A 25,462-nucleotide genomic window follows, 5' to 3' on the forward strand; every position below is an offset into this window, starting at 1 on the left:
AGTTTGTGAACAGGAATTTCTGTTTGTCACAAATTTAACTAAATAATTATAGTACAATTAATTTTGTAACCTTTTGTTATTGTTAGAACTTTTTTGTTATCTAATACTGTGACCTTTTTTTTAATTTGTTTTACGAATCAGAAATGTTATCCTCGAATAAAACTAAAAAATAAAAAAAAAAATTGTAAGGATTGTTTACAATCAATATTAAACAGTTAGAGTACATTTAATTTTGTAACTTATATTTAAAGTTATAACTTTTTATTATCCAATATTGTAAGATTTTATTTTTCAATGTTATAACAAATAGAACTAAAAAATTAAAAAAAAAATGGAAAGATTGTTTACAAATATATTAAATAATATTAATTAGAGTACATTTCATATTGCAACTAATGTTTAAACTTATAACTTTTATATAAGCTTTGTAAGCATTTATTTTTTCAATGTTTTATACAAATATAACTAAAAAACTTAAAAAAAATTTAAAGATTGTTTAACTAATATTTTGAGTTATAACTTTTTTATTATCCAATATTAAAACCTTTTATTTTTCAATGTTTTATACAAATCAAAAACAGAAAATAGAAATAGAAAATATAAAAAAATTTAAAATTGTTTAAGATAGTATATTATCAATAAACGTAAATATTTAAAGGAACTTAACCAATTAATTTGTTTTCTTCAAATAAAATAATTGTATTTCTTTCGTTATCATTATGTAGACACCGATAAATGAGTGCAAATGCTTACGACTCGGGTAAAAAGCAAGAGATGCCCGGAAAAACAAAATGGGAGGTGGGCAAACAATCCTTGGGGGCGTTGTGGGGTTAAGGGCAAACGAAGTCATCAGGGCCAACAACAAGGGAATGAAACAAAGTGAGCCAACAACTGAATGAAATACAATAAAATTTTAAAACAAACAAATGCAAACACATAGACAGGGGCAAACACACAAACACAACAAGGAGCCAATGCGAATGCGACTAATGAGCACTGAAACAACAACAAAGAAGCTCAACAACATGCAGAAGAAGAAGAAGGGGCGTAGGGGGTGGCGAATGGAGGGGGGGTGGTGAATTTGACAATCACCTAACCGTAGTCGTCCGACCCACCCGCCCCCCTTCGCCACCCATGAAATAAACAAATAGCACTTAAACCAAGGAAGAAACGATATAATCCCATTTTTCGAATTTATAATACCTTGCAATCGGTTTGATTTGATTTTTATTTAGCTTAATAATTTAAAAAGGAAAAGCTTTTCTTTTATTATTGTGATATAAATTCGGACTTTTTAAACAAAATCATCAATATGTATAACAAATAACTATTAGTTTGGATTGTTAAAAAACTAAGATCCAATATTTCCAATCTCAAACAAAAAGTTCATTTCTTTTGGAACTGGGTGTCTTAGAAACCGTTATTTATAATTAAAAAGAATAGTTTTTAATAGGTACACGTAGAACGTACGTTTCATATTTTTTATATTTTATGTACATATAAGGATTATTAACTATAATTTTCTAGCACTAACATTTTATTTCAAAAATTTCTAATAAGATTATTGGAAAATCCTATTCTTAAACTCAAATGATAAAGAAGTAGGCAATATCAAGTGATTTAAAATTACATGAAATATTTACATAGTTATATATAAATATATTTCGATGCAAACATATTTCATGGATTTTAATATAGATAAAAATTGTAGAACTATTTTTGCAAATAATACGTAGGTATAATATATGAAAAATACTTTTACAAATCAAAAGGTATTTTAAAGTCAGTTATACCCAGAGATTATCCCATATATTAACATTTTTAATGGATTATAAGGAAGTGGTAGAGATATAATATGTATAGATATTTTTGCATTAATAAATACCTATATTATATTAAAAACACCTATATTAATCAAAAGGTATTTTAAAAGTCAGTTTTACCCAGAGATTATCCCATATACTAACATTTTAAATGGATTTTAAGGAAGTGGTTGAGATATAAAATGTATAGATATTTTTGCATTAATAAATACCTATATTATTTTAAAAATCCTATATTAATCAAAAGGTATTTTAAAAGTCAGATATACCCAGAGATTATCCCAAGCTAATGGGTAGCAAAACAACAACAACAGCAACGACAAGGACAAGAAACAGTTTGTGTTGTATAGTAAAATGCTTATTTACGCATACAATTGCACGTGAGCGGTCGGCAGTCGAAGGAGGGAAAGGGAAAGGAGAAAGCATTGGCGAGTGCAAGTGAGATGGCAAGAGCCCCCAGGGGGTGGGGTCTTTCAACGGAAGGGGGCGGTGGGTTAAAATAGGAAGTTTTGTTTGCAGTGCGCACAGCAACGGAGAGACAAACACAACTGTAACTGTAATTGTGTGTTTGTTTGCTCGAAACTTCCCCCCCCACCCCCAACCAACACTCCACCCCCTTTACCGCCCGAAACCACCCACAACTGTCTGGCTTCTGTTTTCCTCATTCTTTTGGCCAAATAAAAAGTTTGTTGAGAACATTTGCAAATGTTTGTTTTAGAAAACGGAAAATGCTTCGCTTGTTTCATCATTATTATCATGGAAATTAACATCATCATCATCATCCTCATGTTTTGTATTTGTCTTTGTTTTTGTTTATTTTTTCAGGGTTCTCTTGGCTTCCTTCGTTTACTATGCCCTTACTTGTTCTCTTTCTTTTTTGCTTTCACTCTCTCTTTCGCTTTGTGGGCTAAGACCCTGAATTTTGGATGATTGTATCTATAAGATAAAAAGTATTATTTACAGTCCATATTGAAACTTCTTTTTACCTCGAATTTTTTGTACACCCAAAAAAAAATGATCATAGAAACTAAACTATTCGTACATTAAAACTAAACTATTGAGTGTCAAAAATATCTTGATAAGATGCGTATTAACCTTATGACACCGAAAGTATTAAACTGAAACTTTCGAAGTTATCAAAGTTAAACTAACGAGTATACAATTTATACTCACTCAGTGTACTGAAATTTATGCTGATAGTTTACTTTTTATACTATTTAGTATAAAAGCTATATTATGTAGTCTCCGTTTTATACTATTTCGTATACATTTTATACTAATCTAGAGGGCCGTAGTATACTTTTTAAGCTATTTATCGAAATCGTTAGTATACATTTGATACTATTTCGTATAAAACTTATACGATTTCCCCGTTGCCTGTAGTATACATAAAATTTATACTATTTTGTTTTTCGTGGTATTCCAAACCCAATAAAATCAAGTTGTATGTTGTTTTTCTTTTATTTCTATTTCACATATTATTTTGTTATTATTTCATAAATTTTCATATTTTGCGCAACATACATAACATGTTTTAGCTCCTTTTTTTTATATTCCTTTACCTAACACGTATATACAGACTAAAATAAGTACAAGCAACAAGAGTAGGGGCCGTGATTGCGCGGTATCACCGCAAGGTATTGCTTAGCGCAATGGTAGCCACCTAGGCTGTAGCTTCTCTCCTCTCCTTCTCGATGCGACGCAGCGTTCGCAGTACACTCGCTGCGAAGGCTGCCGTCGCTGGCCGAACTCTTGCCCCGGTGGTCTTCATCAGCATTTGGCGATCAGACCCGAAGCGGCGACATTAAAATAGGACATGCTGATCGTCCTCAACAATCCCACTGCCGCACTCTGGACAACCGTTCTCCGTGTCGTGTCCGAAGCGCTTAAGGAAGCTTCGGAAGCAACCATGTCCACTCAGCGCCTGCGTGGGGTAGAAATCTACCTGGCCGTGCTTCCTAATTACCCTTGCATCCAGCGTCCAGCGTCCCTTGCTGGAGTTGTCCCAGGCTGCCTGCCAGTTGTCGACGCTCTGCATCCTGGCACTCCTCTTCACCTCGGTCTTGGTTCTGTGGCTCCCGCACCAGTTCACATAGGGGAACTTGGCCTGCAATGACGAGCGCTGCGTCGTCCGAGATCGTCCGGATGGCAATAATAATTAACGCGTCAAGCAACGCCAACTCCGGTAGCATTTTCTGTGTTCGTATACTCGCTTTTGTCCTGGTTTCACACCAAAATATATGTTCGAATAATCGCTATTGTCCTAGTTTCACACCATGAAAAACTATTTAATGTTCAGTATACTATTTATACTACTGAGTCTCACTCATATAATAATTAGTATAAGCTTAATACTACAAAGTATACAGTTGAAACTAATAAGTGTTGAGTTAATACTTACATTTTTATACTAACTTTAGTATACTTTTAACACAACGCTTATTAAGTGTATACTTTTGGTTTTTTTTTTGGGTGTACACGCGAATTCATTAGTTAAAATTTGTGAAAATGGTTGTAATACATTTTTATTTTTTATTGTAGGATTATGTTAAGTATATTTTTTTAAATGATTAAAAAAAATCGGTTTTATGAGCCTTAGAAATTATATAAAAATACTTTAGCACTAAAGCAGGTAGTTATTATTATAAGATTTAGCTTAGAATGAATTATGGGAGTTTTCTTTTGTTTTACAAATTTACTCTTACCAATTTTATATTTTACAACAAATACCACTTGATGAAAAATTTGTACATTTTAAATTAGTTTTATTATGGTTTTAAAAAGGGTATTCGACGATCCTTGTCATCGATTAATTATTTGGCTCTACTTGTTTGGTTTTGCTCCTTGTTTGCTTCATCGTCATCGTATATTCGTATTCGTAGTCTGCTACTTTTGCGTAGTTTTGTTTATTTTATTTGTTTTGCTTTGTTTTATTTTTGTTTGATTTACGTTTGGTCCTGCCATTTACACTGGACAAAATTCTTATGACTTACAAACTAAAAAAAAAATGTTGCCTAAGCTTAAAATTATTTAGCTACGAATTTTATGCAAAAAGTTTATTGATTGTAAGAAATAAAATATAAGTTAATTAGTATCTAACAGAAAGCTATTTAAGGGTTTTTTTCGATTTTGTTTTTGATATAAGCCTATGTAGGTACATATGTAGTTTATTAACATGCCTCACAAGTAAGGATCTTGTTTTCATGTTGAACGTTGTTTAAACAATAAATAAATCTTGTTTTAAATGTGCCTAGTCTTACACCTTTTTTTACTGGGTACTTGGACGATATTTCTCCACCCCTAACTTAGTACCTGAGTCACCCCAAACCATCCGCTGCCCCGCCCCTTTGCCAAAACGCCCACCTCAAATTGTTGGCCTGTCGCCGTATTTTGTTGTTCTTGTGCTGCTTCTTCTATTATTCGGCCGATGGGGGTTGGAGGTGGGAAAGTGGCGAGTTTTTCCTCTCCTATTTAATTTTGTTTTATTTTTTTTTCGCCCTGTTTTGTTGTATTTCGTGTAGGTGTATTGACTTAAAGTTTGTTATACTTCTTTGCCTTTTGTCTTTCAGTTCCAGGTTCAATTTCTGCTCCTTATTTACGCTTCTCCTTCTTTTCGATGGTCTTGGACATGTTGTTGTTGGCCTTGTTGGCTGAAGGAAACGCCTTCGAAACATTTCAGTGTTTGTCCTTCGGATGGTTTGGCTTGGGGATTTTCACCAAGTTTGTTCTGGGCGGTTTCCATTCTCATATTATTTTTATTGCTTTTTTGAGAACTTTCGTTCTTTACATCCACACCGTATAAATGTCCGAAAATTCAAAACTGATATAAAATATTTTTGCACTGTTTTGTTGATTTATATCAACATTTTTTTGAACTTTACATTGAGATACATAAATTGTGTTTTTCTCTATCTAGCATAATATGTAAAGCCTTTTCCTTCAAAAATATTTTAGCCTCAGATTCGGAAAATGTTCACGCCTTAGGACATGCCTTTTTCCAAATTATAAGTATCAGCATATTATACCGAGAAAATTGAATTGATATAGTGAAATGAACAAGCAGACCAAGGAATGGTCTCGAGCTCGGCTTTGCAAGCCCAAGGATAATCTTACCACCGAGGCTGGAAAACGGGAACGCTTTGTGCCATCCTGCGAACTTGAGGTGAATTTACAAGCATTGTTGTATAGGACACAGGGAAAAAAAAGGTTCCTAAAATAATGTTAAAAAAAATAATGTTTGTGAAAAAAAGTAACTCCTAAAAAGTCATATAAGAAAATGATAATCCACCGTGATTTTTTTTGTTTAATTTTTGTAATGCATTGGTAAAATTTTGTAATGAGCTTATAAAAAAATTATAAATATATAAATTATAATAAAACTAAATTAAAATAAACTCATTGTAATAAAAATTAACTGTACAGATTATATGTGAGTTATATTTTATAAAACCAAAAATAGGAATTTCGATATAATTTATTTATAAATTCTTATTAAATATTTATAAAAATTAACTTTTAAATTCATCAACATATGCCTAAGGGATATATGTTTTATGTGAAGGCCCATTTAAGTAGGCAACAAATCTATCACTTTGTACCAAAGACAAATACTTGATGCTTTGCGAAAAATGTGGTTTTTATATGCTTGCTATACCTAATATTTATATTTTTTTCAGTACTCTCCCGTATCGATGTCTCACCTGATTGGCTGGGAATACGCCCGGATTTGGCTACGCGATCGCGATAAATTTATTCAGCAACGTGAACGCGCAGTCAAAGCGAAATATATCAAGAACGACTTCGAGTGGTGGTTGAAGTTGCGCAAAACATCCAAAAAGTTCTGCAAAGTTGGGGCATAAGTCCGGAAAAAATAATTAAGGCTTTGGAATCTGGCACATTTAAATTATATAGGAAATATAATTTCAACGCAATTTTATAATATTCCAGAACTTAAATGGAAGGTCATTCTTATCAGCATCATCCAATTCCCTCACAGAAATTGTTTGTTGTTGCGTGAATGATACATTTTTTTTATTCGTATTTATTGTACTTTGTTCTTCTTGTCATTGCCCAGTCTTTAATCGCAAAATCCAAATGTAATTTTAATTTATCCATACTTATCCACATTTCAAATTCGCCATTTAATTCCCCTAATGGTTTTTTCAATTCGCCGTCTAGACAGGAATTCGCCCTAATGTCAATTAACTTACCTGTATCTTACATCTACATGAATCTACATATTGTAACCAAAGCGACATCTATGCCTTTTGAAGTTGTGCTCACTTATAGATGGCGCATAAAATCTATAGTTTTGTTGTGCCACACAATTTTTTTAATACCCCTTACCCCAATAGTAAATGGGTATATTCGATTTGTCAGAAAGTATGTAACAGGAAGAAATACGCGTTTCCGACTCTACACACAAAAAACTTTTAGATAATACTCACTAATGTGATAGTAAAATGGATCCAACCCATCCAATAGATAATTTGACCAACCAAATTTTTACTCTCTCACAAGAACAAAATACACACAACTTAACATTCTATGAAAGTTGTACTGTTAAATAGTACCCAAAGCAAAAAAAAAAACATTTTGCTATTTTCAGTGGTTAACCTTTTTTATAGTTAATTAAATATACGAATTGTTCAATTTTACCCATACAATTTTTTTGTTTTTATAAAAAATTTCTTAACCAAGATCATTTATGATTTAGCACAGATTTAAGGGGTTCTAAGGCAGCACTGGAATTTCATTTTATTTTTTACTTGAAACAGTGTAACGAGTATTTGATAGTCGGATAGGTTGTTAAAATATTTTGACACACAGTTTTTTGTTTCTTTATAAACTTTTAATGTTGTTTTTCAAATCAAATAATTTATAATGTTATTTATTGTCCTTGCCTGCTTGGCAAATGAAATGTCGGCTATATGAAGGGGGAATATTGATCATTTTACCTTGGCACAAAGAAACGGATTTGTCCGTTTTCGTAGTCGTAGGATATCCTGAATACCACTCCAAGAATGGAACTGCAGTGCCAGAAGCTAAAGATTTGTATACGCCCTCGTCGGCCAGATCGTTGATGCCCGTCCAGTACGATAAATTGCTGTGAAGCTCAGCATCGATAGCGGTCAGTTCCTCTTTGCTATTTATGCTCGCAAGGGTGCCGCCCATTTGGACGCAGGCATTTGCGGCTGCGAACCAATTTAATCCTTTCTTTTTTTCGATGTAATAGAACTTCGTTCCGATGCGCTTGAAATTGGGCGGAATGTCCTTATCCGTAGTCTTATGGGTCTCCTGTTCAACTTCCCCTTGGGGTTCTTCTTTGACCGTTGCATTCAAAGGTTGCTGGTCGCCAGCCGACTGATCCAGCATCATGTTCAAGGCCTTAAAGCAGATCCCTCCCAGTTGGTCCATTTGATACTGCGAAAGAACTGGATGTCCTGTAGACGCCGAATTGGGGATGACGGATCCATTTACCAAATGGCTAGCGAAAATTGCGCAAGCCAAAAATATGCGGTACGCGTGCATTGCAATTGTGCTGGACTGTTAATGTTGGGCTCCCAAAGCGAACTGATTCCTGACTTAATCGCCGGATTCCGAAGAGCACAATGTGTATAATACATAAATATATATTTTGGTATTTCCCTACTGATAACTTAATGTGTCAAACTTCGGTGACTTGCAAAAAAAATTTAAGAGATTAAAACATTCCTTGATCTCAAAAGGGCATATAATCTTGTTTAGCATTAACAGCCTGAAACCGGATACTACTAGAGATTTTGGTTCTTTTAAATTTCCTTATTTGAGTGCATAAAGAACACCATTTATAAATTCACATTTGTTTAAATTACAGTAATTTACTATAAAGTCGTTTTTAATATTACTCTATTAGCTTATTTACACCCAAAAAAAAACAAAAGGTTATGTTTTAATATCAATTGTATTTAAAAGTATACCAGAGGCAGTAATGAAATCAAAGAGACTTATGACTAAATAATATAAAGGGTATATTTTACAGTTTAATTTCTATAACAGAGAGTTAAGTAATTCGATTTGTGATATTATTTTAAAGCCAACTAACTTTGATTAAGTACTTTTGAAAGTATTAAATAAATACTCATCTAATCGACAACAATAGTTGCTCTTCTGTGATTTTTTTTCAGTGTACTGATTTGGGTGGGTCGCTTTGGGTGCCTAAAAATTGTATGGGGAACGTTTTCTCAAGAAATGTATTTTTCATTCGCGTTTGGGGGGAAGAAAGTGTAATTTTTACCATAAGTTTGTTCGCCAATATTACTTAAAACTCTCCAAAGACAATACGATTTGTCACTTATTTAGGCCTCATACAAATTTACCCGTTCTAATAATAATAAATCTATCATTATTATGATGTTTTATTATAAAAACTAAAATCTTTATAAACCTTATAATTTATTATAATACTATATATTTGCGTATTATTTTGACAGGTGTTTTCTAAGGCAGCACTGGAATTTCATTTTACTTTTTACTTGAAACAGTGTAACGGGTATTTGATAGTCGGATAGGTTGTTAAAATATTTTGGCACACAGTTTTTTGTTTCTTTATAAACTTTTAATGTTGTTTTTCAAATCAAATAATTTATAATGTTATTTATTGTCCTTGCCTGCTTGGCAAATGAAATATCGTCCACCTGAAGGGCTAACATTGAACATTTTACCTTGGCACAAACAAACGGATTTGTCCGTTTTCGTAGTCGTAGGATATCCTGAATACCACTCCAAGAATGGAGCTGCAGTGCCAGAAGCTAAAGATTTGTATACGCCCTCGTCGGCCAGATCGTTGATGCCCGTCCAGTACAAAAAATTGCTGTCAACCTCAGCACTGATAGCGGTCAGTTCCTCTTTGCTAATTATGCTCGCAAGGGTGCCGCCCATTTGGACGCAGGCATTTGCGGCTGCGAACCAATTTAATTGCTTCTTATTTTCGATGTAATAGAACTTCGTACCGATGCGCTTGAAATTGGGCGGAATGTCTTTCTCCGTAGTCTTATGGGTCTCCTGTTCAACTTCCCCTTGGGTTTCTTCTTTGACCGTTGCATTCAAAGGTTGCTGGTCGCCAGCCGACTGATCCAGCATCATGTTCAAGGCCTTAAAGCAGATCCCTCCCAGTTGGTCCATTTGATACTGCGAAAGAACTGGATGTCCTGTAGACGCCGAATTGGGGATGACGGATCCATTTACCAAATGGCTAGCGAAAATTGCGCAAGCCAAAAATATGCGGTACGCGTGCATTGCAATTGTGCTGGACTGTTAATGTTGGGCTCCCAAAGCGAACTGATTTCTGACTTAATCGCCGGATTCCGAAGAGCACAATGTGTATAATACATAAATATATATTTTGGTATTTCCCTACTGATAACTTGATGTGTCAAACTTCGGTGACTTGCAAAAAAAATTTAAGAGATTAAAATATTCCTTGATCTCAAAAGGGCATATAATCTTGTTTAGCATTAACAGCCTGAAACCGGATACTACTAGAGATTTTGGTTCTTTTAAATTTCCTTATTTGAGTGCATAAAGAACACCATTTATAAATTCGCATTTTTTTAAATTACAGTAATTTACTATAAAGTCGTTTTTAATATAACCCTATTAGCTTATTTACACCCAAAAAAAAACAAAAGGTTATGTTTTAATATCAATTGTATTTAAAAGTATACCAGAGGCAGTAATGAAATCAAAGAGACTTATGACTAAATAATATAAAGGGTATATTTTACAGTTTAATTTCTATAACAGAGAGTTAAGTAATTCGATTTGTGATATTATTTTAAAGTTAACTAACTTTGATTAGGTACTTCGAAAAGTATTAAATAAATACTCATCTAATCGACAACAATAGTTGCTCTTCTGTGATTTTTTTTTCAGTGTACTGATTTGGGTGGGTCGCTTTGGGTGCCTAAAAATTGTGTGGGGAACGTTTTCTCAAGAAATGTATTTTTTATTCGCGTTTGGGGGGAAGAAAGTGTAATTTTTACCATAAGTTTGTTCGCCAATATTACTTAAAACTCTCCAAAGACGATACGATTTGTCACTTATTTAGGCCTCATACAAATTTACCCGTTCTATTACTAACAAATCTATGATTATTATGATGTTTTATTTTAAAAAATAAAATCTTGATAAACCTTATAATTTATTATAATACTATATATTTGCGTATTATTTTGACAGCTGTTTTGATTACTACCGGTGCCGTTCAAGCAAAAAATCTCAGCAGCGAAAAGCTTTCGCTTGAGTGTTTTGAGCCTTCGTTTTCATACAGGTTGCAGGACCGGAAAAGCTCTCAATACGGATTCACTCACTGCCACCCACTCACTTTCTCAAACTCTCTCTCTCACTTTCCCACTCTCTCACTGCGGCTTTTACCGCTCGCCCACGCGTGCAATTCTCTGAGCAGATGCAGCGGCAAAAGCAGCGCAGTCGACGTTGACTTTACATATAGAATGTTACATAGATATTTCGAACATCCCTACTATTTAACTCGAGATTATTTTGTACTGAGGTTCTGTTAGTATTTTAATGAACTTAAAGTAAAAGTTTAAATTAACGTAATAGAGTTGCTAGTATACATAAGTATGTTTTTCTACTCTTAAAAATATATATAATGCAATTTTCTACAATTATGGTATGGAAAACTAAAAATAAATACCTGCATGGTGCATTCAAACTTTCATATTACATATTTGAACTAAATAAATACACATAATGTTTAATACAAAATAAAGTAAATTGCGTTATTTAATTTAAAAAAAAATTTAAAAAAAACAAGGTAGATCTTAGTCATATTTACTTTAAATATTTAAAGTTATTAAAAAAAATATTTTAATGTTTAATTACAAGTTTAAAATCTTTAAATAACCTATACTTGTTTAACTGAATATTTTCATATTTGAAGTAAATAAAAACCGCATTGGCTGAAACCTATCAAATCATTTTAAAATTAAATATAAAATCCTTGGACCTACTACGTTTTTTTCCAGTAAACATAAAAACGGGTTGGTCATTTTCAAAATATTAAAAAGAAAAATTTCCAGTAGTCCAATTGGTAAGATAACTGATCTTCCTTCCATTTTAATACATTTTTTGAATAACTTACTCAGTACGGACTCGAACCACTAAAGAACTCAATTCCAGGACTTTTAGTGGGTGGCAACTATTTTGGCGCCCACGCAGCGTTGAAGCTTAAGAGCAGAGAGAGAAAACTAGGTTTTACTCGAAATTAAAATTTGTATTTACTCTTTTGCACAAAAAAAATATTTGTTTTATTAAAAAAAATGACTTTTATCTTTTCTTACTATAAAAATGGGTGCTTAAAGATTAATGGCATATTCGAAATACAAATTTTTTCTGACTTAAAGTTCAAATAGTATGGCTTCCCATTTTAATGTGAGTTCAAAACCCTTCGATAATCACAAATATTTGTTCAATAACTGCAAATATGAAATTTTTTTCTTATAAAATAGGTTTAATTCTGCTCAATGTGATATTAAAAATATATTTTTTTCAATTAAGAGTTGAAACAGTATGGCTTCCTTTCAAAAGCGCTCGAGGATCAACAATTTTTTTTATAAACAAATATTTTTTTTTTGATCCTAACATTAACATTGCCCGTGTAATTACCGTTAGCGGTGGGGGCAACGAAGAGCATTGAAGAAGAGCGCTCAAGAGCGTTGGGGGCGCCAAAGCTTTTTGGGGGCGTCAGAGAGAAAAAGCCGAGCGAACCGAATCAGCCGTTTTTGCACTCACTCAATGCGAATTTGTTTCCAAACCGCCAGAGAGAATCTATATAGAGGGGCTCCTCCGACTCGGTTCGAATAGGTTTTTCGCAGCGCGCGCGTTCGCATCGGAAAATCTGAAAAGCTGGCGAGCATTTAAAAACAAATTCGGCAGGTACAATTGTTAGTTATTTCCCCCTCACCCCCCCCATCTCAGATGACTATTGCGTCTGCAAAAATCCGTCGTAATTAACCGTTGATCGTTTACCGTTATTTCGTTACGTTCGCAATTTGTTATTTATTAAAGAAACAAGAAAAAAGAATAATTGTTACGCGTTTGTAGGAAAATATTACAACAAATGCAATGCAGTGAAAATCAAAACAAAAAATAAAATGTTGGCTGCTTTTCGTGTTTTTTCGCGTACGTGTGTGTGTTTTTGTGTGGTTGAGTGCAGAAAAAATAAATAAAAACCTAAAAGCAACAAATAAATAAATAGAAAACAAAAGCAAAATCAAAATCAAAGGCAAATTACTTGCAAAGTAAGTGGATTATTTCAGAGTGTACGCGTGCGTGTGTGTGTGCTAACATATGTTGCATTATTTTGCATAACAATTTATCAAATTTTCATATTTTTTTCTATCACAAAAGGTGAGTTACCCTTTTGGGTTATTTTAACGGTTTTTGGCGTTGGTTTTTCCATTGAGAAATATGAAAAAATGCTTACAATATGTTAGCATGCACACACACACACTCGAGCGGCGGCTAACTGTTGTCTGTGTATATGTGGGTGAATTGGCAATACCGCGCACGTGTATTAGTGAGGGGGGGCTTGTTTTTGTTGCTTTTGCGGCCAAGTGGCAGCAAAACGTTGCAAGCAACAATAACAATGATGGCAAAACAAGTGCAGTCAGCAAAACCAACTCAACCAGTGCCTCTCGCGGACTCTCCTTCTCTCTCTTTCGAGTATTCCCCTCCTGCTTCCACTCTCGCTCTTTCCTTTTCGCACCCATTGACGCAACTGCATGGTCAGGGCTTCTTTTACTGTTACAATGTTTATGCGTGGTCCCGTTCGCAAAACAAATTCACGAAGTAATAAGTTCATACATCTTAGGAAACCCAAAAAAAAAATCGAAAATATATTTAAACGTAACTACGCCCATATAATAGGTACAATCAAATAATAAAAAAAAAAAACAAAAATATTTTTGACAAAAATAATTTGAATCATTTTCCTTAAAAGGTGTTAAGTTTTAATCCATTTTAAGAAAGTACACTGGTCTTTTTGAATTTGATCAAAGTGATTTAAAAAGCACTTTCCATTTTGTAAATTTTGTACTTGTATTCTCAAAATAAGAATTCATGAATTCCACTGCATAAACATAGCAATTCACTATCTATGGTCGTCTTTGGATTTTGGCTTCGCGTTTTTTGCTCTTCGCATTTCGCTGCTCTCTTTGCGCCAAACAAAGCTCAGCCGACACTTGTCGCGCCTTTTGGGTGTCTCACCTCCCACCGCCATCTTCCTGCCCCGCCCCCAAATCCCGCCGCCCCTCGGCTGGACGACTGCGTCTTTATATCTTTTACAATTTTTGCTTTGATACACTGAGCAAAAACTATGAAAAAAATGATGGCATAGGATGTAACATCATATTATAATCAAAGATCATGATACAACATATTAGTATGCAATTTATTTAATAAAAGTGGAGTGCATACTACGACAATAGCATTTAAAATATGTATAAATCATTTTCGTATAATTTATAAAGTAATGTTTTAAAAAGGCTAACAAAATAGAATCATAACAGAATATTTTAGTTCGCAATCTCTATTACTGATAATACTATGATAATATATTATTAGAAGAATAACATTTAAAATTATAATACATCAGCCAGGCTTTAAAAGGTGTATTTAAATGTTTGCTTAGATCTACAAATATTATAATAATATCTTAGCCATATACTTGTCAAATAAACACAACACACTTTTGTGTCTTTTTTTTTAAAATTCCGTTAAGCTTATAAGTAAATTTTTTCAAGTGTAATCTCTCTTGTTTTACCACCTCGAGGGGTTTTTCGCCCGAAGCTTTTCCGAGTTTCGTTCGATTTCCATTTGCTTTTAATTGCATTTATGCATTTATAATCGAGTTTGACTTTGGTAAGCTTTTTACTTTGGCATATGCTAGCTCGTCGCCCAGTAAAGGGGGCTGTTGCGGAGGGGAAATGGGCTCTTACAGATCCACAAGATAAGTCTCAGTTTCGGCCGTTTTGGTAGTGAGGGGTTTGGACAAAGTTTTCTAATTGGCCTTGACGCCGTTTCTAGACTTTCAGTGCTACTAAAAGGCAAAGTGCGAAATTTCTGCGCTCTAAATGAGATAATTTATTTGCAATTATAATTTGGTTCATTAAAGTTAATTGAATTAAGGGCTGGCGTAACAATCTTAGCAAAAGGAATGACAATGGCGGTGGGGTTAAAGATAAAAGGACTGTAATTAGTATGAATTTTATTATGTAGTTGTTTTTAATAATAAAAAATGTAATTATAACTGCTTAAATTCTTTTTATTAGCTATTAAATCGTAGAAAAAAACATTTTAAAAACCATTTTTCTTTAACAAACAATTTAATATATTTTTCGATCTCGTTTAATACAACTTTTAATTATATTTAACTTTTTAAAGTGCATAAATTAAAAGTATAAATATTTTTAAATGCTCAAATTTTTCTGAGAGATTTTCTTCTAACATTTTTCCAATTTAGCCCAACAGCTGTTGCATCCTAAACAAACTGTGTTCGGCCTAGTCCTCTTGAAAGCTCAATCAAAGTCGCAGTGCCCCATATACATCTGTACTTCCCCCACATCCCAGAGACTTTACAAACTTCTGCACCCCCAACTCCTTTAAGTTGGCAACTTAACATATGTTTATCTGCTAATCATGGAAATGCGATGCGGTGTTGCAAAATATTTAACTAGAAAACCTCGACTTATAAAAAGAGGGAAATAAACGAAACAGCTTTTCCACCGAAAAACAACATGGGAAGGCCACCTCACTTACCGGTTTTCCAGCTCCCCAGGAAGGCGACCATATGCCAAAAAGCTAAACCAAAAATCGCACACACATTTAGGGATACAGCGAAATATGGCCAAAAAATAAGCAGGCTGCTTTGACATTTCGTTGTCTGGCCACGCGCTCATCTCGAATAAAGTCTCCCATAAGGGATATTGCAGCACAAGGGTGGGTCAAAATGTTTGAAATAAAAAAATGTTACCGTTGATAAAATAAAAAAACACTCTTAGAGAAAAATAAATAATATTACTTACGCTCAACTCAGTTAATTTAAAAATAAATAATAATAATGCAAAGGAAAAATAGTATTTAAAACGTTGTACAAACTTTTTAAAAGAAATAAAAATATGTTAAATGGCCTTAGTAGTAAAAAAAATTGCAATAAATATTTATATATTAGTTCTAAACTGCAATAGAAAACGTATTTTTTCAAAATTCATTAAGATTTTAGTTTTTTTTTGGAACCATAGTTTGAACTGAGCTTCTGTCGATGCACCCTAATAAAAAACCTTCTATCGAGGCACACATTTTGTACATCCGCACATCGCAACACACAAATAATTCGCTGTGCTATGTATGCCAGTATGCCGAAAAAAAGGGCAAGACATAACTTCACTCGCTTTTGACGCTGCCCACGCTTTGCGGGGCCGAAAAGCCGCCACCCACTAAGCCCACCCAGCCGCCCACTAAAACCGCCCGCTACTAAACCACCCACTGGCGAGAGCTCACCCACTCAACCACCGTGGGTGCCTTAACATTTACCTTGTTGGCCCGAAGTTGTCTACCAAACATTTGTTGCACTCTTCGTGTAGAATTCGTTCGTTTCTCACCATGCTGCCGAAATTCACCAGGCTTTTCACGGCCCCGCTCTCTCCATTTCTCCTTCTACCTCTCTCTCTCTCTTTGTCAGCCTTTCTACGCCTTTCTCTTTCTCTGTTTACATTGCTCTCTCTTTGAGGTAACCGACGCCGGTCCGACGTCATCGCAAAGGTCAAATAAAAGCAGAGAGAGAAAACCATACTTAAAACCTAAAAACTATTAAAATTGGAATAATATTTGGGAGTTTTTAATATTACTATTTTTGAAAAAAAAATGTATCTTGTGTAATTTACTAGAGAAATTAAACATATTTTATGTCTAAATTATATTTATATCTAAAAAAAAAAAAGTTACTCGTATATAAAAAATGAAATAAAAAGAAAAGGTTAAAAAAAAATTGAAACTTCTTTTTGAAAAAATAGCTTATAAAAGTTAGGTAATTCAAAATTATATAATTTGTTGAGTGTACTAAAGCTTTTTTTTTATTTGGAAAGTTCAGGGGGTCTTGCAATGTAGGTTGGCAAAAAGCGAGGACTTGTAGGGTGGTGATTGCGTGGGGCGTCTTCGGTGGGTGTCCAACCATATGGTCAACTCAATGCACAGAGAAAATTGCCACTTGGCGGAGGGGACGCTTCATTTGGTTTTCAAATTGAATAGGAAGCGTCGCGACATTGTCGGGCGTCTCATTGCCACCCAACTTTCCCGAATAAATAGATGTTCCTCGCCTCCCTTGCATTTGAGGATTGTCCTACGCTAATTGAGACATTTGTCAACTTGCGTAAATGAGCATACATTTCTCAAATGCATCCTCTCATTGGCCAAGGGAATTAGGAGACACAAACAGCGCATTCCCCATTGCAACTGGGTAATTTAATCAATTGGTTCCCAGGGGGAATTATTAAAAATATTTTTGAATATAAATATTGGGTTCTTGAAGAAACTTTTATTTTCAAACAATTCTGTATTGATTACTTTAATAAGTATAATACTACATTATATCTATCTGAAGAATAGACTGTTGTATAATATAATTAATTTCATACTTTTGGTTATTACGGCCAAATCTTTATATAACAGAACAGGTAATTTTTTTCACATCCTGAAGCCCAAAGGTGAAGATCCTCTGGACAAAGATATGTATACTATCTGGGGTTACTACGCTGTTTGTCTGGGGAGTTATACTGTTCTGTGATATTGGCTACTTGAAACGCTTTGGCTTTATCAGCATAGGTGACGATTGTTTTACGATATTGGATGAACTGGCAATGTCCTGCACTCCAGCTTTTTTTGTTACATTAACCACCGGTTCGGGGTTTTTGACCGGCTTCTTACTGGCTTTTTTATCCATACCCGTTAGTAAGGGACTCTTCTGCACTAACTTCTTTTTGTTTTTGGCTATCTTTGGCTTTTCTAAGATCTCTTCCTTGTCCAGAGCATGCATCTCATTGATAAGAGCGTCGAAAGTCATTTTCACCAGAAAGTAGCGACCTTTCGAAGGGAAAACCTTTAAGATATATGACAAACATTGTATTACCACATCTCACCGTCGAGTTTCTGCAGGAATCCCAAACGATGGCCCATCTCAAGGGTTTGTTTCACCGGCGCTTTCAACTCATCCTGCGGCAATTCTGTGTTCTTAGCTATGGTCACCACGATTTCTCGCAGTGTAGCCGGCGAGTTCAGCAACTGAAGTGTGTGCACTATAATGGCTCCATTAAAGTTGGGCATATTTTCGATTTGTTGTTGGTTATATTTCTATTGTGTTAATGTGTGCTATCACTAAATTCGTTTCTAAGAACTGGGAGCTACGTGGAAGTGAGAGCTACGGGCAAAACACAAAATCAAACTGGATAGCTAGGTGTTGGATTTTAGTGACAAGAAAGTTTAACGCTTGCTATGTTGGGAATTGTAAAAATGCTGTTTACAAGAATATAAATTTATTCAAAGGAAAATCTATTTAAAATATACTTTTCATTTTCGAGACCAATAATAAACGAAAGTTTGTTTATTTAATATCTTTATAAATATACCAACAACAAAAATACATGAATACAATACTCGATTGACTGAAAAAAATGCCTTTTGTTCCTTAAATATCAGATAGAATGGGAAACCTTGGCCCAGCTTAATTCGTCATCCAGTTGGTAACAAGATTTACGTCGATTGGCCGACGTCAAGCGTTTATCTATCTATCACCCTTGCAGAGGCTGGCCAATATATAAGGGGAGTTAGCCATATCTATCAATAATCCACGACCCACAACAACAGGAGTGGTAAAAGAATTCAGCAAACTTTGCCACACACAGTTGTCCAATATTGGCTTCTGATATTTACATCAGGGACGCCTTTGTGCTGACGCTTTTCGCTGTTCCTAATCAACGTGGTCTAAATATAGAATCCCTGACCGCCCACTCGCAAAACTCTTTGGTAATCGCCCCCAGAAAATATACCATATGGAGGTTTAATTAAACTCGGTCCTGCACAAAAAACAGCAAGCCAAAAAAAAAAGGAAAAAAAAATATAGAAGAAAACAAAGAAAGATGTTTGCACACAAAACAAACAAGGACAAAGTTTTCGGTATCAATCATGTTTATAGTGGCAATTAAAGCTTTAACAGCTGTCCAACTCAACTGACGAGCCAAGATGTCAATGCTGATGCATCATCGTCGTCAACTTTAGATAAACTGATGGAAAAGTCAAACGAAAAAGCTTTTAATAAAGTAAAAATAATATTATTTAATTTGAAGCTCAACAAAATGATGGCAGTTGGATGCAAAGGACAGTTGGGAAAATGCAACGCCTTTGTTTATCTTTGTTATTGACAGCCGATGGTAATTTAATCAAAAAGTGGCCATATGGCAGTCATTGAAGCGTTCGTTTGGGCGTCCACAAAAAATTGTCTGCGAGAAATGTAACAGAAAAATGCAATATTTTACTCAAAAACCTTTAAAATAAAATAATAATTTAATACGTGTGTGTAAGAGTAAAAAATTACTGTTAAAATAATTTTGATTACTAAATATATTAAACTTAAGGAAAAACGTTAAAAGAAAACATGTCATTATGTGAACAAAAAATTAGAAATTTAATCAGTTTTTTTGTGACTATAGAAAAATGTCTGAAACAAGAAAACAGTTTCGATAAATATATAAAAATTCCTATCAAATATTAAACTAAAATAAAAAAATTAATACCGTATAAAAAAAGTTTATTCGAAATTCAAAAAAATTAGAAAACCTGTGATGTACAAAAATAAATAAATAAATCCTGCCATTTTATAGTTACTTCTTAGGAATCTATTACAAGCCATTTTTCTTAAAGCTCGAGGGCAACGCTTTAATGTAGGCTACTATTTTTGCCCTAGGATCTAGTTTTTACATTTTTGTTTGTGTATGCAAAAATGGCTTTTGTAGGTGGGTTAAATTCTATTTGATTTCCGCTTCGGATAGGCACCTAAAAATAGAAGCGTTCAAAAATCAGGGACGACAACCAGCTCTCCGCCCAAAGCGAACATTTATTTTTAAATGTTTGATGTTTTCCTCGGCTAAATGTAGCATTTCGACTTCAACCCAAAACAATCAAAGGTCGGACTACTAGGAAATTCGTTTGTTGATTGTTTGGTTTCAACGCTTCTGCACAGTAGAAATAAAAGAAGAATTTCCCAAAAAAGAAAACGAAGGACACTCTCGCACGGAAATTCTTGTCTGAAAATGCCATTTAAAATGCAGTACAAATGTTATTTTAACACTTGTCAGTGTGCACAGAAACAAAACATGAATAGGGTTTTTTTTCATGGAGGCGGGAGGCGAAAGCATAAGGCATATTTAGAATGACACGTTTTCCTCTTATTATTTATGGCAAGTGAGAAAAGTTTTATTGTGAACAATGGCGATGTCAGCATGGCATGTATTGGACAGGAAATTCAGGTATATTTATGACTTTAAAAAGGATGGTTACCAGAGTTTATGTAAGTAATGCACATTTAATGGGGTTAAAGTTAGGTAAACTATATAAGAAATTTTACTGGAATAAGTAAAGTTTGTATAAAATTCAATTAACTTACAGGTAATAAAATTTCCATTCTAATTTTTGATGAAATTATAAAAACAAATACAAAGGCCAGTTAAATTACGATCTTTAAATATGCCCCGGAATATATATAACTAGATTGTATATTCACTTTTCAATAAATACTTCCTCTAAAATCATCGGATTGGTTTAAGTTTAATTGGTTAATGAAATATGCTCGATTGAACGGGAATCCTCTTTATCAAACGGGTAAAATATCACAACATCCGTGACATTTATGCACAGTAAACCTACATGCACACAGTGAGCTCCAAAGGTGTGTGTACGTGCGAGAAGTATACGTACATGCGTGATAAACGACAGCTTCTGCAGCCTGACAGTTATACTTGCTGTGTTTTATTCGAAAGGATGACCTGTCCGGCAACCCTTTCCCTCACTTTCCTCCATTGTGCCCATACACCATAGAAAATCAGGGATTATACGAAGGATTACCATTAAATAAGCTTGTAAGCTTGTTCTGAAAATACTATTTTCTTTATACAAGTTTTTGTACTTACAACTTTTATACACAGTCTGTCAGGAATTAAATCAAGAAAGTAAATAGAAATGCCGGCTTCTATAACTACAATGAAATGTATTCAATAGGAATTGATGTATAATTTATAATTTTACCAGTGCAATTTAAATTCTGCCAATGCTATCTCCACCGACCTTTTAAAAAAAAATTAAAGTCCTATAAAATTTATTTTCAGTGAAAACTTTATAGGATTTTATCCTTATGAAGATATGTACATAAAATTTTTTATTAAAAACTATATAAAATATTGATTTTCAATAAATAACATAAAATATAATTAATGTTTTAAACTGTTTTAAAGTTCGTTTATAAAATGTACTTGTTATTGTTATTTAAAAATTTAAATCATATTTAAAATATATTTTAAATATTTATTCAAAGTTAAGAAAAGTAAGTGGTATACTAAATTATGTACTTTACTATCTGCAGTTTATTTTCCTGTTCAGTGCTATCTGGTTTTCTAAGTTGACAAATTTCATTTTTAAAATGTAATTCCACTTAATAAGGAATATTAAATACTTTTCAATGTTTAGAATAATAGCGCTTTTAAGAAAATTATGCCATACACAAACTGTAGTTTCTTTTCGTGTTCAGTGTTTACTGATTTTCAAGCTTACAATTTATATTTGAAAATATAATTACACTTAAAAAGAGGTAGTAAACAATTTTTCAAGGTTGAGAATAGTAGGGTTTATAAGAAAACTGTTCCCTATACTAACTGTAGTTTCTTTTCGTGTTCCGGGCTATCTGGCTGACTGTCTGCTGGACATGTTTTTCGGTGTATAAAGACCATGCAAGTGACAAATTATATGCAACATGGTGGGGCAGGGCGACTGGGGAGACAGATGAGTTGTGTGGAAGTGTCAGCATCAGTGTCAGTTTGGGTTTTTCCAAGTAAAATGCTTTATGTGCAGCCAGCGAGACATTTTTGGCCTTGGTAAAATATGAGTTGCAGTTTGCAGCTACCGGCAGAGCAAAGGCAATAAACTTTGACCTGCTCCACCTAGGCATGCATGCCATATACACCCTTTTGATATCTCGTATATCAACTAATTGCACTTTGTTTATTGACCATGTGTGTGTGTATGCGCCAGCCTTGTTTTGTGGGCTTTGTAATTTTGTTTTATGTCTGGGACGTGCCTCCTTGGCCAATTGGAAATTTTATACCCATAGATTGTCAATTTTAATTGACTTTGCTTGCCCATTTGCAAAAACAGACGGGCCAGCTGTTGTTGCGAAATGTGATTTGCATTTTGTTGATTCACAGATTCGCAAGAATTAAAGCCAGGCCCGAACGGAGCTGTCTAAATATCAACAAAAGACACGCTATTTAAGACATTTTGATTGGGACTTAAGCCTCTTTTCTTGCTTAACCAGCATTAGCTGAGCCCCAGCACAGGGATGCCCGAAAGTATGCTACACCGAAATGTTTTCTTTTAAATGCTTCCCAGCAGCAACAACAACTTTCTCTCTCTTCTAAGTCAATTAATTGAAGCCATTTCTTCTGCCTTCTTTCGGGGTCTTCCCACCATTTTTCAGCGGCACATCTTCTCTTCTGACGCCGAGCATTTGCGTCATTTTCATGCGGGCAACTTTTACGCACTTGCGTCTTAATTACTCACACCGCATTTGGCCCGCCATCGTTTTTCCCCATTTTCACCCGGCTTTTCCGGGCTGCCTGCCTTTCTTAAATCCTTAAGCTCCTTTCACAGTTTGCCTGTCTGCGAGCCGCTTTCTACAGTGGTTTTCTTCCTCTTTCTGGGGGGTATTTCGCTTACGGTTTTATAATGGCTTTATAGCCATTAAGGCGAGAAATATAATATATTAATATATTGTAACACTTGCGAAAGATTATGTGTAGATAATTATAATTTAAAATATTTCATAGACGATCATTAACAGTTTCCAAACGAAATTAACGATAAATATGTACGGCATTTTAAATGTTTATAATTTATAAACAAAATAATTCCAAAGTAATGATTAATACTTTAATAAATAAAACATCTTCGCTTTAGCAATTACTTAAATAGTTTCCATTTCTCCATAGCAAGTACATATATTTAATAAATATATTAATTATTGATTTAGATTGTTCTAAGATTAGTTTTTGTAAGTGTATTATGGTTTTCGTTAAGTTTCCAAACTAAAACTTTTTATCAGGATTTCGCTTTTGTGTCGCCCACACAGCCAGAAGAATGTGGGCTAAGCAGGCCTCGCTGATTTGGTTGGAGTTCCCTTTTGATATGTGTACTCTGGCCAAAAAAAGATATTTGCCTTTCAGGAGGAACTTTAAATAATGGGTGTGGTGTGAGCCCCAAAGACTTAACAATTACTTAAAGTTTTTTGTATGTATTTATTTTCATTTTATTGTTAAAAAAACACTTTAAAATACAATTAACTTTCTGCTTTAACTTAACTGATAAAAAGTCTTTGAGTCATAAGAATTATATTCATTTTTCTGTTTTATTTCTACATTCAATATTTACATTATACATTAAGAACATGTAATTTCTATATCTGATCTGATCATACATTTAGTTAATTTGCTTTCAACAAAACACATGCCTAACACTACGATTCATTGTAACTTATGATAATAACATCATATCTCTCTGATCTTATGACAGCATTTCCTCTTCGGCTTATAAAGTGCCTCCATTGCGGGCTTATCAGTCGAGGGTCTTAGTATACGTGGGGCTACATATAAATTTCCCTTTTGTGCGGCTCCTCCATCAGCATCCTTCTCAAGGACCTGCTGCAACATGTTTGCATTTCATTTGTTAGCAAGTTGTCAACATTTTATCTATGTTATTATGTCTTGCCTACTTTTCTGCTCCATTCTTATACTCTAGCTCCCTTTTTGTTATATTTTATGCTTCTTTTTCCTGATTAGCTTAAAGGTAAGCCGTTAAAGTTTTCAAGAATGGGAACAAAAAACTGTTAAACTGGTTGTGGAGGCGGTGGTCTATCATTAGTCAAACGTCATGTCATATGAATGGGGCGTGATGAGCGTGCAGCGAATTTATCATTTGAGCCGCATCTAAGATATGCCCGGACCACGCGGCGTATGAGCAATAAAACAAATTAATACAAATATTAATCATACGTCGCGTGGGACCGAAATGCCAAAGATCAAGAGGTGGTAGGCAAGCAGAGTAAGCATGAAAAGGGTCAGCTAAGCGCAAAATTCAAACATCTCTCATTTCCGAATTCCAATCTAAAAGGCATGTAACTATGAAATGGAAATGGAAGACGTAAATGGTTTTCTAGTTATTACTATTTGGGTTTACTTTTGGTTTTGCACCCGTTTCTCAGGGGTATCTTAGTTTTGGGGAAATGTTGGTAGGAATAAGATAAATTTACTATTCATTTTAGATTCTTATCATATAATACACAAAATGGAAATATTTTTAACACAATCCATTGCAACTTATCGTTTAGCATTTTTCACTTTCAAAATAAAACTGAATTATAGGGTATCTTAAAGCCTTATTTTGTTTTCTATTGTCATTTTATTTTCTTGATGTTGTTTTTTCTCCTGGTCATAAAATTCAAGTCTAACTTGTTGCGTTTGTAGCGCTGAAAGCTCGAAATTGGTTTCGGTTTCTCGATAGTTCCTGCGGCCAATAGCTCACTTATGCGTCGTGAGAGTGGATAGTACTCAGAGAGAGGGAAAAGAGAGGGATTCCTAGAAAAGCCGAGAGTACTTTCGGGAAGTAACTCTTTTCAGAGAGGATATGGCCGGATTGAGTGCTAATCTGAGTGCATATCTGCAATCCTGAGCTTAAATTGTAGCAGGCAGATTTGTAAATACGTTGTAAGAAAATAATAAAATTGAAATATTTTTAATAAAGAATGAGAAGTGCTCAAAGGACTACGAGAACCACTAATATGTAAAGCATTTTGTTTTCTTATCAATACACTCGTATATATATTTTTTAATTTGTTAATATTTTAAAAATTAATTTCTTTGTATACATATTTAACTCTGATTCGTTAGAAAACTCAAAACAAAATATATTTTTTAAAGGTCAGCAGAGGTGAAATGCACTGAACTCGAGGCGATTTTCTGAATAACTGTTATCTTTGAATCACAAAAATATATTGCCTATCAGAATTGAAGTTCTCAGTAAAAAGATCAGCGGATATGGTCACCCAATATAAAAGTTCATTTTTTATTGCATACAAATTGTAACTATAAAGATCTCCCAACATTGGAAAAATCTAAAACAAATTATATTGCGTTAAATAGGTATTCATATTTCAACTTAAAAATATATCCAAAAATAATAAATATTATTTTAAATGCGGTTTTAAACACAGAAAACAAAAAGGTTAAACTTTTTAATTTTAACTTTCATTTTTATTGGATTTGCTA

At 33.9% G+C, this 25,462-nt stretch overlaps 5 protein-coding genes across 7 annotated transcripts in view; 2 read left to right on the forward strand and 3 right to left on the reverse strand.

Moving 5' to 3' along the window:
* The first annotated feature begins 5,741 nt into the window (after nt 1–5,741).
* LOC119547197 lies at nt 5,742–6,778 on the forward strand. The gene is made up of 2 exons (XM_037853937.1): nt 5,742–5,985; nt 6,500–6,778. Exons 1-2 carry the CDS (start codon nt 5,875–5,877, stop codon nt 6,680–6,682), a joined length of 294 nt encoding a protein of 97 aa, XP_037709865.1. The 5' UTR covers nt 5,742–5,874; the 3' UTR covers nt 6,683–6,778.
* A 776-nt stretch (nt 6,779–7,554) lies between these two features.
* LOC119547196 (C-type lectin 37Db-like) lies at nt 7,555–8,458 on the reverse strand. The gene is made up of 2 exons (XM_037853936.1): nt 8,304–8,458; nt 7,555–8,246 (listed from the first exon to the last, which is right to left on the reverse strand). The coding sequence occupies exons 1-2, from the start codon at nt 8,352–8,354 to the stop codon at nt 7,710–7,712; spliced, it is 588 nt and encodes a 195-aa protein (XP_037709864.1). The 5' UTR covers nt 8,355–8,458; the 3' UTR covers nt 7,555–7,709.
* Nucleotides 8,459–9,455: 997 nt separating this feature from the next.
* On the reverse strand, nt 9,456–10,100 carry LOC119546236 (accessory gland protein Acp29AB-like). Its single transcript, XM_037852382.1, has one exon. It carries the CDS (start codon nt 10,098–10,100, stop codon nt 9,456–9,458), a length of 645 nt encoding a protein of 214 aa, XP_037708310.1.
* Nucleotides 10,101–12,700: 2,600 nt separating this feature from the next.
* The window catches only part of LOC119546709 (fibronectin type-III domain-containing protein 3A), a 143,411-nt gene continuing 130,649 nt past the window's right edge, over nt 12,701–25,462 (forward strand). The window contains exon 1 of one of the 3 annotated variants that reach the window (XM_037853191.1): nt 12,701–13,235. The gene's annotated coding sequence lies outside the window, so the exon portion shown is untranslated. The remainder of the gene's footprint in view (nt 13,236–25,462) is intronic. The other 2 variants (XM_037853190.1, XM_037853192.1) reach the window with 2 other exon arrangements.
* LOC119546714 lies at nt 17,397–18,319 on the reverse strand. Its single transcript, XM_037853201.1, has 2 exons — nt 18,020–18,319; nt 17,397–17,963 (listed from the first exon to the last, which is right to left on the reverse strand). The coding sequence occupies exons 1-2, from the start codon at nt 18,201–18,203 to the stop codon at nt 17,674–17,676; spliced, it is 474 nt and encodes a 157-aa protein (XP_037709129.1). The 5' UTR covers nt 18,204–18,319; the 3' UTR covers nt 17,397–17,673.

This window comes from Drosophila subpulchrella, chromosome 2L (genome assembly GCF_014743375.2).
Source record: "Drosophila subpulchrella strain 33 F10 #4 breed RU33 chromosome 2L, RU_Dsub_v1.1 Primary Assembly, whole genome shotgun sequence".
In the NCBI taxonomy this organism is placed as follows: Eukaryota; Metazoa; Arthropoda; class Insecta; order Diptera; family Drosophilidae; genus Drosophila; species Drosophila subpulchrella.